Raw genomic sequence first — 14,860 nt, forward strand, 5'->3', positions numbered from 1 at the left:
ATATTGGCGATTGATGGTGAATCAACCATCAAATAATCATCCAATTCTAGCCAAATAACCAATGTTGAAAAAATGTCAATGTTGTTTCATGGTGGAATTCTAATGATTGAAATGTCTGTCTTATCAATGTTGAATCAATGCTGATATAGTATCAGTTATGGTTGAGAATCTAACATTGTTTCAACAAGTCACCGACCACTTTTTGTATACTTTCAACATGAATTCAATAACATGCCTAACCATATTTCATTCACTCATATTTTGCTATCTGGGACAAGACATTATACTGTAGCTCTTTAAATACACCTTAACTTTTATCCCAAAATCACAAAGTAACACCAGTCAAGCTACTTCAGAAAACRTCATTTAAAAACAAAAAACAACAAGGATAACACAATATTACGAGGACCTTATCTGTCCTTACATAACCCAGATATCAGTAACATCTTTAAAGGTGTTGCCATTAGAGGTTGACCATGCTCCCCCTGCTGTAAACATCAAACTCCTTGAAGCGTAGGTAGTCTTTCAACCTGGGAGGAAGCGGAAGGAAGTTGATGAAAACTGGAGCTCTCAACCGCAAAAGACTGAGATGTTCCCTTATCCGCAACCGACACAGATGCTTCAGACTTCGTGCATTTCCTGACAAGGAAAAACATGTCAACAAAAGCAGTGAGTGCATTTAAAGATACACTTTTACTGACGCATTTAGGCGGGAAAAGGAGACCTTAATCCATCCATCATTTAAGATGGATTTACAAAGTTCTTACTTTGAATATGACAGATTTCTGGCCATTGTTTCTGCTCCTGCAAGGTTTGTTTAAGTTTAGGACAGAAGGAGACATGGTCCGTGTAGTCGAGCATGATGAGCACCACCTGAGCAGATAAGTGCTTCAGCCAAGACACTGTTATCACCTCACAGAACTAAAAAAAAAAGGGGGGGATCATTAGAGGGTCAAAGAGAAAACTTTTTAAAAGTTTTAGGCTTCCTTTTTTCAAACTATTTTATTTGTGTAAATGTTGTCTCACCACCATGTCTTTGATGACAGAGGATGTCCAAGGAGCGCAGTCATGGGAACTGTCTCCAAATGGACAGTCGAAGCAACGTTTGGCATCATAACCGTAGTTCAGAAGCATTCTCAGCATGACCTCGTCTTTCAATGCATACTGCAGAGCTGAGGGGAAGTGGGTGGAGTTGACCCGGGAGTAGTAGTTGACATTTGCTCCATATCTCAGCAAGATGTTCATGAGTTCATAGTTGCCCTGTCGGAGCGCCACCTGTAGACAGTTGATAGGGTCCTGGTTCACCATTGCTCCCGCGTCCAACAGCAAGCGGGTGCAGTGAAGATCGTTGTTGGACACAGCAAAAAAGAGGGCAGACCTGCGATCTTCGTCGTAACCGCGGCGCACCCTTGGGTGCAGCATGAAGTTTGGGTCATAGCCAGCTTTGAGCAGAATCTCTACGCACTGAGCATGTCCCCCAGCAGCTGCAGAATGGAGAGGACTCATCCCACTTTCCTTCACGGCCTGCATCTCGGTCACTGGGATGAGGACTTCCAGTGCTCTGTCAGAGACCAGACCTAATGTTACAGCAGTACTTGGTTGTGGTTAAAAAGCAAGAAAGTTAACTTTGATGCTCCTCACAGTCTGTGTCCGTGGTACGCCACGCGGTGAATTGGAAGGTGACCACTGTAAAGAGGGAGGTTGGGATCTGCTCCGTGGTCCAGCAGCAAGGAGATGATGTCAGGGTTTCCTGATGCTGCTGCATCAAACAAAACAGTATTGGACTCTGATTCCAACCACACATGGGCTCCTAGAAAATAATACATAGGCTCTGTTAGGATTTACATGTACCCGACACTTTCCTTTCTGTACCGCATACGGTTTTTCTTTGGTCGAGGCTTGGAATGTGACCTAGCGTTATATCTGATATTACCAAGGTAAAATAAAAAATCCTGGACCTGAACATTAATACATCTTGTCTGTGTGAATATCTGAATGACTTAAYCAAATCAGTAATGTATACAATGAAAACGTGACTTTATTTACCTTTTTGTAACAGAACCTCCACCACATTCAGATGTCCGTTCTGTGCAGCCAAAGCCAGTGGAGTTTTCTTTTTGATGTCAAGTGCGTTTGGGTTGGCGCCCGACTCCAACACTAAACGCACAAAGTTTTCCAAACCTAAGAAGGCGGACTCATGCAGAGCTGTCCTGTTCAGTGGTCCTGTTTGATCAACTGTAGCATTGTAGCGTAACAAAAGTGTTGCCAGGTCATACTGGTCGTTCAGAATAGCTGTGAGGTAAAGAGCAAGAGAGCGAAAGAGAGAAATACAGAAATAAAATATCTTATGTTAAGGTGCTTGTGAAATAATAACACAAAAAAGTTTTTGGGTTTGGGCTAAACTTAAGGATAATACCTGCAACTAATGGCGAATCCTGCTCATCATTTTGGATATCTGGGTTGCAGCCGTTCTGTAACATGAATGTGGCATTCTCTCGAAATCCATAAACTACAGCTAGAAAGAGGGGTGTCTCACCCTTCAGCGTGCGACAATGAGCTGCCCCTGGGGGCGATGCTGCAACACAAAACACACAAGAGCCAATCAACATGCGAGACTTGCAAAAAAAAGGAGCTCCTACAATCAAAAACAGAGGGCATTCCCACCTGAAAAGATCATCTCCAGGATACTTTTGTTATCTTTTACCGCAGCCTCATGCAAGGGGATCCATCCTCGCTCATCAACTCTGGACAGAGTCTCAAGTTGCACGGTCAACCAGCTGAGTGCAACCTCGTCACCTAAATTGTGACACAGGACGTCACAACAGAAATTGCGACAGTCTGCTTGATTGTCAGAATGAGTTGAGAGGTTTAAAAAGGACAGCTTACCCTCTCTGATGGCTTTRAAAATCTCATCAGGGTCTTTGCTGGGTTCCAGATCACTAAAAATATGTGCAAATAAGGATTAACATTGAAAGAGATACATGTGTTGTAGTGAAACGTATGTCTTAATACATGCTTGACAAGTTTCCACCTTGGATTGAGCCCTTTGAGTTTTCTATACTGAATCAGACTTTGTTCAATTATGTATTGTGTGGCTTCATCTTCATCCAGTTCATCCTCCGACTGATAAAAGTCAACTTCTGTTTCCGTGCTCATCTGTTAGTCCAAAACAGTCAGTGCACAAGGGGCTGCTCCAAGGAAACATATTTAAAAGTTAATTTTATTTTTTTTAGGAAAAGAAAATATTCACATCACATGCAGTCCTGAATTAAGATTATTCAGCCAGAACTAACAGGTGTCAATCTTTTAGCAAAAAACACGATGATATTTAAGATATTTATAGTCAATTCTATTGTGCTGAGATATGTCCACCTCTAAATGTGGATAAATCACATTAAGTTTGACCACTATTAAAACAAAACAAAGATTAATGCCATACACTAAGGTGAGAATTTGTACCACTTTATTCTGCAAGTGGCAGAGGATATGTCAGAACGACAACAAGACTTTCAAAGTTCAACAATAAAGTATTGAGATTTAAAACAGTAACTCAAGCTTTAAAATGAAACAAATATAAATTTGTAGTTTTTACCTTTATCGAACTGGCTGTGCTCCCTCCCTCAGTAGTGTTCACATCAATGTAGCTGGTGGGCTTCTCAGGACATCAACACATGACCCAGTTATTTATAGTCCCCCAACCATAAATATCAGATCACAACTTGCACCTAACTCTTGACCTACTAAACACTGCAGCACTAAAACACACGCATAACYACACAGTATTTGTGGAAAAATATATTGTGCACATTTTAGAATTAGATTTTAAAATAAAAATAAATACTAGTAATAGTAATAGATTTGAGTTGTTGCAGTTTTACATTTTTAAACATGTTGCATCCTGTAATGCTCCTGCATTTTATTAACTTGTGTGCTGTAAATTTAGTGTCGTATTCAGCTCACAAGACAAATGGAGGCAAGAAAAAGATGTGCCAACAAACTGAAAAGTGTGCCACAGAAAGGTTTTGGTAGAACTGAAACATTTTTGTTGATTTTTCTTGTTTCTCATTCAAATATAGTTTAAGAAAAACATTGTTCAACTRCACTGAACAATTAACTTGATTTATTTGAAATTTCACAGTGCATTGAAAATATTTTTGATCTGAGTTGACTGTGAAAAGTTTTTTTTTTTTTTACATTTGAGAACAAAACAGCATCAATTTGTGGAAAGTAACTAATAGAGGAAGAAAAAYAATTTGTAGCATAAATGCTCCTTTTGTCAAAACATCACATTTATCTTTTGATTGCTTCACACTAAAATGAAAGGAATAATAACAGTAAAACACGGGGTAGTATGAAGTGCTTGAGTGTTGTCCGATCTCARTCATCCAGCAGGCAGAGCATGGCCACGCCACGCTTCACCCAGTGCTGTGGGCGCTCGCTGGTGGGCAGCAGCATGGAAATGACAAAATTGGTTGAGTGGCCAGTAGTAGAAAGAGTGCCCTTCCTCTCACTGGTCTTATAAAGAGGTCAAGCGTACATGTTCTGGGGTTCATCAGTGCACTTCCATCCAGCTGTTAAATAAAAAACAGTGAGACAAATAATTGGATCGGAAATAAAGCAACATAACTGTAAGAAACACCTAACAAAGTGCCAGATGAAAACTGAATTTGTCACAAATTTGAAATTCTGATACTGGTCAAATAACAAAACACTTACTCGGTTTTATCCAAATGATAGGCAATGAGTCAAACAGTACTTKGTCGTGCTGCTCAGCCAGAACTCCACTGAGAATTCAACCTGGAGAGACTCACAYAAAGACAGACTGCAATTAGGAAGTAAATTTATTKACATGAATTACAGAGTTTGGCGCTCAGACCCCGGCTGAGGATGTGAGTTCCGATGAGCTGCTTGATGTTTGGGGGTGGGAGTATTTTCTCTGCAGTTTTGGCCGGAGTCTACGGTGTCATATTAAAGCTTACTGTAGGGGGCGGCAGTGAGTTTGAAGCTTGCGTGACTCGAGGAGGCGCTGTTGCTTCTGTACAAGTGAAAAGAAGAAGAGGCGGCCTTTAGCGAGTTAGCTACTACTGGTAAGAAGCGAGAAATATTTCGGGTGTTGTGATTAATGTAGCAGTCATTTTGACATGAGGTTGGAGAATAGTATGAGCAAGGGAAAACTAAACGTGCTGCGGCTTTGTCCGGTCATATTTACCCAAAGATAAATGTGTATTTAAGCGGAAATTTTCTGTGTTTTGATTCGTGTTTGAAGGCAGTCAGGCTTYAGTGTTGTCGTTTTGATGGAAGGCCCAAAATATTTTACGTAGAGCTTCCGGTGCCGTATATTTGTTAGACTAAAGAAAAACAGTACAATAAGTGTTTTATTCTTGTTGCACTATATATTCAGTATTGTAAAGTGTGTCCGTGTCATTCCTGTAACTTCCTAACCCGTCCTTTCTTACAGGAAGCATAATCATAATGAGTTTTGCAGAGAAGCCAGAGGACATAACAAGGGAAGAGTGGATGGATAAACTCAACAATGTCCACATTCAGAGAGCTGATATGAACAGGCTCATTATGAATTATCTGGTTACAGGTAAACTAACAATTTCTCTACGTTTGTTGTCGTGTTCAGAGCTGATAAGCCTAGGTTTGTGCAAATTTTTGTGGTATGAGGATGAACTTACAGCCTTCTCTGTTTAACAGAGGGATTCAAGGAGGCAGCGGAAAAGTTCAGGATGGAATCTGGAATAGAGCCTAGTGTTGATTTGGACTCTTTAGATGAAAGAATTAAAATCAGAGAGTTAATATTGAAGGGACAAATCCAGGACGCCATCGCTCTAATCAACAGTCTCCACCCAGAACTGCTGGATACAAACCGTTACCTTTACTTTCACCTGCAGGTACGGCTAAACGAASCGCACGGTTTAACTCACCATTCCCTGGTTTTTTTGTTTGTCTCTGCAAGTCTTGCTTCTCGCATCTGCCCCCAATTTCATACATTTTTTTTGTTTTGTTTTGTCATTTTGTATTTTGTAGCAGCAGCATCTTATTGAACTGATTCGTTTGAGAGAGACGGAAGCTGCGCTTGAATTCGCACAGTCTCAGTTAGCAGAGCAGGGGGAGGAGAGCCGAGAATGCCTGACCGAGATGGAGAGGACGTTGGCCCTGCTGGCATTTGACAACCCTGAAGAGTCCCCCTTTGGAGACCTGCTCAATATGATGCAGAGACAAAAGGTAAAACCGGCTCACATTCAGCACATTTATACATTTATTTTGATTCTGTCCACAGTATCAGTTTCATGTTTTGTTATGAAAAATAAGATTAGTGACATGCCTTTACTAGATACAGCAGGATTGTCATGTAAAATCAACATAAAAACCATCTTTACTGATACTTCTCTGTTAAAGCCGATGCATCATGTGGCACGTGTATAAAAACATTATCTTATTATCTTAAGGCAGACATATCCTGCCACTTGAGATTATTGTCTCAATACATGCAATTTCTACTTTATTTATTTATATTAATTGTATTTAAAAATCAGCAAACTTGATCTTCCTGTCTCTCATATTCTTTCTGACACAACGTGTGCCCCCAGTAATGTTTTTGTTTTAAACTTATCTTTCTTGCAAATATGATCTCAATGTTCAGTTGAGTTTTAATTTATTATATTAAGTGTATTGTTCTTGTGCTGTGCTTGCATAAGGACATTTGAACTATTCGGGAAGGAATTGTAACCCTCTTTTTTTTCAAATCACTTTTTACCATTTATTATGCAAGAATATTACTTAGCCTTTAAAACAGTTTATTGTTCAGCGTAGTTCTAAAGGAAGGTGTTTCATTGTCTAAGAAAAGAAATCGTCAGATTTTTGTAAAAACAATAAGACATAAGACACTTTTTTTATTTTTTTTTTAGGTATGGAGTGAAGTGAATCAGTGTGTGCTTGACTATGAAAACAGAGAATCTACACCGAAGCTGGCCAAGCTCCTGAAGCTATTGCTGTGGGCTCAAAACGAACTCGACCAAAAGAAAGTGAAGTATCCCAAAATGACCGATCTCAGCAAGGGAACCATCGAAGACCCAAAATAAGGACTCAGTCTGAAAACCYACCACTGCATTACCAACAAATGGACACATTTCACTTATCTATTTATAACCAATGAAGCTGGATCATTTAGAGTTCAACCTTTTCTTTTTTGTAAGGGTTGCTTTTTTGATACCTTTAATAACTCGGAATGAGTGGACAAACTGGATTGATTGCATTTTAAAGCTTCTTCTCTCACTAAAATAATATGCAGATTACTTCTTTTGGTATTGTGATTTACATATTTGTTTATGTAAGGCTAGTATGGTTCAGTTACGCTCGTTTTTTCTGTCTGCTGGCAGGGAAAGTTGTTGGCATAGGAGGATGTGAATAAAGCCTAAATTAGGCTGATATATTCTGTGTGTGACCACTGAGAGGAGACGAGGTTTGATCAGGGAAACATTTGCTCAGTGAGCACTGCTTAAAAAGAAAACTTGTAAAATCACACACGCTTCAACTGGTGGCATTTCAGCTGGTACTTTAATGGGATGAGTAGAAACGGGTTATTTCGGGGCATTTTAGGCTACTGCTCTGTTCAGTTTAAGATATGATGCAGTATTGTTTGAGACATTCATTTTAGATGCTGATCAAGATGACAACAAAAAAGTACAACTTTTCAAACTTAAAGGTTAAAACAGCAAATGATGTGTGATAGTAAGATTACTGGAGTGCTAGGTGTTTTACAGCATACTGTGACTAGCTTGAGAGATTATGTTTAAAGATGTGAATGGCTAAAGCGATGGACATGGAAGCACTTGTTGGATTATTTACATTTGTAGGCAAAATTTTTACGTGCTCTGATTTGCTAGTTTATTATTTTGCAATAAAAGTGAACTTTTAAACCAAGCCTGCCACATGAGATCAAGTGTTCTTAAACTGAACGTTTGTTGCTTGGAAGTAAAAGATCACTTCAGATCCGAATAATAAAAATAAAAAAATGTCATGTAATTAGAGCAGACTGATTAAATTCATTTTGGTCAGAGTTTTTCATTAGACTAAAAAGTATGCCCATTACACCTGTTCTTTGCTCAAATAATAATCAGTGCTTGAAGCCTGATTACTGCCTTTCCCTGTTCTGACTCAGCCTTTCAACCACAGACTTCTAGCCTGCTTTAAGGCCCCGTCACACTAGTGTTTTAGACAACTTATGTCCACACTGAAGATGGAATTACAAAAATCAAATGGAAGCCTCTTTTGGACCTATACATACTGCAATGCTACAATTATATCAAATTTATAACATAAGAGTTTGTTAGTCATAAAACAAAATTCGTAAGTTGTCTAAAATGTTATAGGGCCTTTAAAAAGTGTGAAGTTAGCTATAAGAATCTATTTTTACTATCTCCTGTTAAATGAAAGCAGGAAGCCTGTGTATTAGGGTTGAGCAATATTGGCAAAAAAATTAATCACGATTAATTGTGGTATTTATTCGATAACGATTAATTTGACGGTTAATCCCCTGGAGTCCCTGGACACCCTTATGTCCTAGTCACATGACCAATTTAGTTGGAAAGATTTGCTCTTTGTAAAAAATTGTTCCAAATTGTGTCAAAATTGCAGATTTCAGGCTATACATCATATTTTAAATTGTGTCGATAGATAAATAAATTACAGAACTTTTAAAAAAAAAACATTCATCATGTTTGAAGCAGAGAGGAACACCGAGCAGAATGACCGGAGTAATCTCCAGTCAGTCTGCCTGGTGGCATTAATCGTATTAAGCATCAAGTGCCAAAAAGTAATTGATTAATGTTTTTCTGACGATTAATTGCACACGATAAGATTATGCCCAACCCTACTGTGTATTCTTAAGATGATATGTTACACCTTCACTAAAATTCTGTTAAATTTTGTGGATGTACTTTTGAAGTTGGTAAACAATTCATTTTAGGGCTTTTATTTTAGCTTCCATGTAAGCCCACATAAATAAAATGTGATAAGGTGACCATAGGGCCTTTAGACAAATCTACATGTTACAAAACAACTAAAATTACATAAACCCTTTATTAAATCTCAAGACAGTGCTGTTTAATGAAAGCAGGTTAATCTAAAGACTTTTGCCAGGACAGAAGTTGATTATGTTTGGTCAATAAGATCCATGGTTGTGTTGACAGAACCAGATTGAGGATCTATGCTTCAAAGAGGGTAAAAATAATTTTATTCATCAGCTGTGTCTACATTTATTCATAGAGTATGTCAAGTGTAGTTGTGTTCAAAAGGCACCAAACATAGGAACTCTGCTATAAACTTATCCACAGAAAATGAGTTAAAACTAAGATTCACTTATCAAAATTATAAAAAAAAACCACATTGAAAAATACAATTGAATGCATTTTCTAATTGGACTACTTCGTCACTTCTAATGCTTTGACTCAATGACATGAGAAAAAGTTTTACATCATGGGTACCTTGAATAAATTGGTAGGATCATAAATTACAAAAAAGATTTATGTCAAAGAGTCGCATATCCCATCTCTACTCCACTTTATTTTTCTTCATCTCTGTGTGAAAACAAAGAATGAACCTGTGTATCTGCATCTGGGAGGGAAAAGAACAGTCCTCCATCTGCCTGCAACTTAGTTCTCATGGTTCATTTTAAAGAGTTGTTCAAAAGATTTGTATTCTTTGTGGCCATGTCATGGAACTATTTAAAAAGATCTTATTGCCCCCCATGACCCACCCTTTGGTGGTGCCTGATTGGTATACTTTAATAAAAATGATTGAAAAAGAAGCCAAAATTCTAAGAAAAGCTTGGAAAGCTTAAAACAGTATCAGTCAAGGCTATTTTAAAAGATTACCATCATGTCAGATAAGGCATGACTCGTGACTTTTAGAGAATATTGAAGAAAATGACAGTTTGGTTGGAGTTCTCCAGCCTGAGGCAGATGAGCCTCACCTGGCTCTGCGCATATTTTTGCCCTCTGGACAAAAAAAAAAAAAAAAACCTGCCACATCAGCTGCTCTTCTCCGGACAAGACAGACTGACAGACATCATTACACCACTTTACTCCTTTATATTTTTATTGCACAGTCATGTTGGGACAGGCGGCAGGCCCTACAGCAGCCAGGAAACACACACACTTTGGCTAAAAATGCAGCTGAAGCTATCACTTCCTGATTAAACGCCCCCTACCGACCAGAAGAAAAACTGCCTGCTATGTTTTGGAGGAGGAGGAGGAGGAGGAGGCTGGGTAGAAAAACTGACACGTGGATTGTTTCTCTCAGGGCATCAGGAACAACAGAGACTCTCCCTCCTCCACGGACTTCAGTGAGAATATCGACATCCTGCGCCTTCGTTGAGTCTTTCCAGCCTTTAAACGCTGACTTTATCCCCTCGCCAACAGACCAAAAAGAAAGAGAGAGAAAGAGGAAGTCGTACTTAGCGGGAGCTGTACAGACTCTACCGTCACCTCACCTTGAATGGCAGTTATTCAAAAATATGCCAAGAACTGCGGTCCGGATTTGGTCTGTCACAAGGAGAACCACCCGCCCGACAAGACCGGAGTCCCAGGCTGTCAGAAGAAGTGGCCTGAAAGCCACACGCACTGGTCCAGGTAACGTGTTTCAACTCCATCAGCTCAGCTGTGAGCTCTGGTCCACGTCACTTCATAGTAACTCTGCCTGCTGGTTCAGTGGCTTTTAAAGCAGCTCTTTTTCTATAGCTATTACTAACAAGGCTGTACATTTATTATCTAAGTAGTGGGGTGATACATTTATGCATATAAACAAAAGTTGAGCCAGCTATTTTTATAGGAAATAGCCCAAAATAACATGTTTTAATTAATATTGCACAATTTGTTTACACTTCCCCCTGTACTCTACCCCTTTTTGTTTGTAAGCTTCGCTTTTAATATTCAACAGAAAACAACTGGCTATTGAAAACCCTTAGTTCCTTCTTTTCATTTTTTTAAATTTACTAAGTTGAGTGTTTAAAGAAAATGTCAAACAGTGCTTTTAATTTTTAATACATGCATGCATACATACATGCATACATACATATAACATATAATATAATATAATATAATATAATGGTGCAAATACTTGTAGGTTTTGGTTTTAATTATTCTGTTTATATATGTGTTCTGAAAGTAGATGATTTACTACACGTTACATATATTTTGTGCAAGAAAGTCCAGCTGATAAGTTGCGTTTTACTTTAAATTACAATATACTTAGCCTAAAAAGTTAGGATTTGTTTTGCTTTTATGACATTATTTCTTTGTTGTCCATTGGAAAGCCTGTTAATTTTCCCATCAAACGGTGCCACATTAGTAAGGAACATGCAGTTGTGGGATGAGCAATAGAGCTGAGTATATGGGTTGTTCTCATAAAAGATTTGGTAAATGGTCTGAACTTATAAAATGCTTTATCAAGTCCCTCCAGACCCCAAAGCACTTTACACTACAGACATTCACACGCTGATGGTGGTAAGCTACATTGTAGCCACAGCTGCCCTGGGGCAGACTGACAGGTGGGGCTGCCATGCATCGGCGCCACCGGCGTCCTCTGACCACCATCAGTAGGCAAGGTGGGTGAAGTGTCTTGCCCAAGGACACAACGACTGAGACGGCTGGTACGGGGGATCAAACCAGCGACTTTATGATAACAGGACAACTCCCTTAACCACTCTACTACAGCCACCCATTTACCATTTTATCATTCATTAGGTCCACCTGGGTACTTGCTTGTTAACATAAATGGCTAATCAGCCAATCACAAGGCAGTAACTAAATGTGTATTGGTGTAAACGACTTGCTAAAGTTCAAACTATCAGAATGAGGGGCAGAAATGGGAATTTATGGGACTCTGAACATGGTATGGTTGGTACCAGACAGCCTGCTCAGAGAATTTCAGAAGCTGCTGATCTTCTGGGATTTTTAACCACAACCATCTCTAATGTCCAGAGAAAATGTGCAGCAATTGTTTTGACAGAAATGCTTTAATAATGTCAGAGGAGAATGGGCTGACTGGGTTTTTGAGATGATGGTAAGACAACAGCAGCTCAAAACAACCACTGGTGACGACCAACATGTGCTACATACCATCTCTGATCGCACATCATTGAACCTTGAAACAGGTGGGCTACAGGGGCCGAAAACCACACGGAGATAACGCTGCTGTCAGCTACACAGTTCCACTACAATTGGGCAGTAAGAGATTGGAAGAACGTTTGATGAGTCTTTGAAAACTCCAGAGGTGGTTGTGTATAAAAAATCTCCAATGAATACTTTTTTAATGCTCAGACCTGTCTATCTGGCACCATCAACCGTAACACATTCAAAGTTCCCTTTTTTCTCCTCCGTTCTGACACTCAGTTTGAACTTCAGCAAGTTGTCTTCACCACATATAGATGTCCAAATACACTCAGTCACGTTTTGTCTCAACACACGTTTTGACCAGGCGTTAGTAAAGTGGTGTGCACTTTAAAAACATAGCCTCACTGGAAAAAATAATGTTTGGTTAAGTCTAGWTGTTTAAAATGATTATAGGATCCATGAGTTTTTTTATTTATTTATTTTTTTACATTAAGTCCAGTCTTGCTTGCTTTTGTTAGGAGAGGGTGCTTTCCACCAAAACACACCTTTTTATATATATAAATTTTCTCCATTTTGTGCAGACCCGTGGCAAGGCTATGGACGGTGGTGCTGTTGCTCGGGACATGCCTCCTGTACTGCGCCCGTGTGGCGATGCCCATCTGTGCCATCAGCATGGCGGAGAAGTTCAACTGGAGCAAGAGGGAGTCTGGCATGGTGCTGGGCAGCTTCTTCTGGGGATACTGCTTCACCCAGGTGTTCGGAGGCTACGTCAGTGACCGGTGAGCCACGGGACGTCCCCTTTGGGTGGATTTGGAAAAGACCGGCGTGAGCGTCCTGCTGGCCGTTAGCGCAGCGTGTTATTTACACAGAAACGTCAGCGACGGAGCCACCCTGTGGCTGTGACGCAGACGAGCACAGCAGTGTTTGCTTAATCTGGAGAGATAAGGCTGTGAAAAGCTGAAGGTTTTCTTTGTCTTATCATCCCGACTATGAGCAAACAGCGTGATTTAAGAGATTAACTGTCTTCAGTGTCAAGAGTTACTCAATGTAGAGATGTTACCTAAACATCATATTGCTCCACATATTTGGGACCTTAAAACTTTATGAAGTAGTTGTTTCTCCTTTTTATTTAATCTTAACAAGTTCCCTTGAAGTTTAACACCCGTTTTAGGAGCGAGCTCTCATGCAAACTCGCAGTAACATGTTAAACATAAATACAGTGTATGCATCATAAAATCTAGGTCAAGACATGTCTATTTATTTAATTACTTGTTTGCCTGGAAAAATAAAAACGTCATGTGTTCACCACAAGAAAATGCAGCACGTCGAGTTATTCGTGTTTCAAGTCTGCCTGCTTGTCCCTCGCTATCTCTGTGTTTCTCTAGTGTGGGAGGTGAGAAGGTCCTCCTGCTGTCTGCAGCTGCCTGGGGGTCAATGACAGCCTTCACCCCGGTCCTGGCCCACCTCTGCTCCCAGCCCATAGTCTCCATGACGGTGGCTCGCTTCCTCATGGGCCTGCTGCAAGGTGAGGAGTTGGCCGAACGTGTTTTAGTTGAGTCATCTGTTCAGACTACGTGAGCGAGATGAAAAATGCAAATTATTTGATGATTGTTTCGTCTGGTAAAACCAGTTTTAACTAAAGGCTGTTAATTGTGACACAACAATGTAAAAAAAACTTTTTATGCTTCTATCATTACATTTTAGACAGCTTATGTCAWCATGCTGGCATATGCTGAAGGTAGAATAAAACAAATAATCTGTAWGCTTATCACTGTCTGTAAAATTGGCAGATTTATAGCCATATTTTGTTTTCTTAAATCAATTTGCTATGGTAAGTATTTTGAATGGTGTTTTTTTTTAAATGTGCATGAAGTGATTTCTCTCTGTAAGTTTTATTAAAATCCAATGTTAATGCTACAGACAACACAGACAGACATGGGCAAAAGCATGATTGCCTTTGGCCGCAGGCAGAACAAGTATTGGAAAAGCTTCAAGTGGTTTGATTTAAAGAGGTGTATTTGTAACTCTTTAGTTCTTCAGTTTCACAGCATTAAATTCACAACTCTATACTGGTAAAAATACAGTAATTACTGTGCGCACTTCATACAAAGATAGATCAAATAGATCTTGATGATCTTTACAAGGTCTCTACAAGGTAACCATGTGACATGTATGAATGTGTGCACAAGCATCATTAGTTTGCTCAGTATACCTCATTGCTCAGGGCAGTTCATTTCTTTTTAATATGTTGGCAAGGAGACGTGTAAAACAGATGCTATTTTCCCTTTTTTAGTCTGTATAAACTCAGAATTTGTTGTAGCAACACAGAAAATAAAACTGTTTTAAAGGGAGCCATGATTAGTTGTAACATTAGACTTTATTTGATAAACATATATTTTAACTGTAAAATAAAGACTAAATATACTGTAGGCTGTTTAGTTTTATAATTTTTAAACTAAAAGTTTAAAAATATATTACGTGGACAGAGCCATTTTATTTACACGCAAAGCATTCTGGGTAAATAATGACATGGATAGGTCCTCGGTGCGAGGCTGCTAACGAGCTATATCCACCCTGAAGGTTAATCTTGGACAATTTCTGATGATTGGCTCTTTTACATGAAACCAGAGAGCGTTGACAGAGAGGAGAAGGTAGAAATGATTCAGTCTACAACTGAAAACATGGATGGAGGACAACAGAGCTGCTTTATGGAAGAAGAACTTCAGCTTAGCCTGTTAGCC

The 14,860-nt window shown here is 39.3% G+C and overlaps 3 protein-coding genes across 3 annotated transcripts in view; 2 read left to right on the forward strand and 1 right to left on the reverse strand.

The window, feature by feature from the left end:
• Nucleotides 1-348: 348 nt before the first annotated feature.
• Nucleotides 349-3,905, reverse strand: asb14b (ankyrin repeat and SOCS box containing 14b). The gene is made up of 10 exons (XM_014016762.1): nt 3,593-3,905; nt 3,032-3,188; nt 2,887-2,939; nt 2,665-2,796; nt 2,417-2,575; nt 2,047-2,292; nt 1,642-1,810; nt 1,027-1,561; nt 768-921; nt 349-639 (listed from the first exon to the last, which is right to left on the reverse strand). The coding sequence occupies exons 2-10, from the start codon at nt 3,154-3,156 to the stop codon at nt 464-466; spliced, it is 1,749 nt and encodes a 582-aa protein (XP_013872216.1). The 5' UTR covers nt 3,157-3,188; nt 3,593-3,905; the 3' UTR covers nt 349-463.
• A 1,154-nt stretch (nt 3,906-5,059) lies between these two features.
• Nucleotides 5,060-7,929, forward strand: LOC106523372 (glucose-induced degradation protein 8 homolog; the record flags this gene model as incomplete). Its single annotated transcript, XM_014016772.1, is given in 5 exon segments — nt 5,060-5,087; nt 5,459-5,590; nt 5,701-5,897; nt 6,034-6,231; nt 6,915-7,929. Coding segments are annotated over 5 exon segments (729 nt in total), but the record flags the coding sequence as incomplete, so codon positions are not given.
• Nucleotides 7,930-10,040: 2,111 nt separating this feature from the next.
• slc17a9b (solute carrier family 17 member 9b) overlaps nt 10,041-14,860 on the forward strand; it is a 16,077-nt gene continuing 11,257 nt past the window's right edge. The window contains exons 1-3 of the mRNA XM_014016778.1: nt 10,041-10,637; nt 12,701-12,898; nt 13,505-13,644. Coding sequence (XP_013872232.1) covers nt 10,504-10,637; nt 12,701-12,898; nt 13,505-13,644 — 472 coding nt within the window. The 5' untranslated portion in view covers nt 10,041-10,503. The remainder of the gene's footprint in view (nt 10,638-12,700; nt 12,899-13,504; nt 13,645-14,860) is intronic.

Source organism: Austrofundulus limnaeus, unplaced genomic scaffold (assembly GCF_001266775.1).
Source record: "Austrofundulus limnaeus strain Quisiro unplaced genomic scaffold, Austrofundulus_limnaeus-1.0 Scaffold3, whole genome shotgun sequence".
Lineage (NCBI taxonomy): Eukaryota > Metazoa > Chordata > Actinopteri > Cyprinodontiformes > Rivulidae > Austrofundulus > Austrofundulus limnaeus.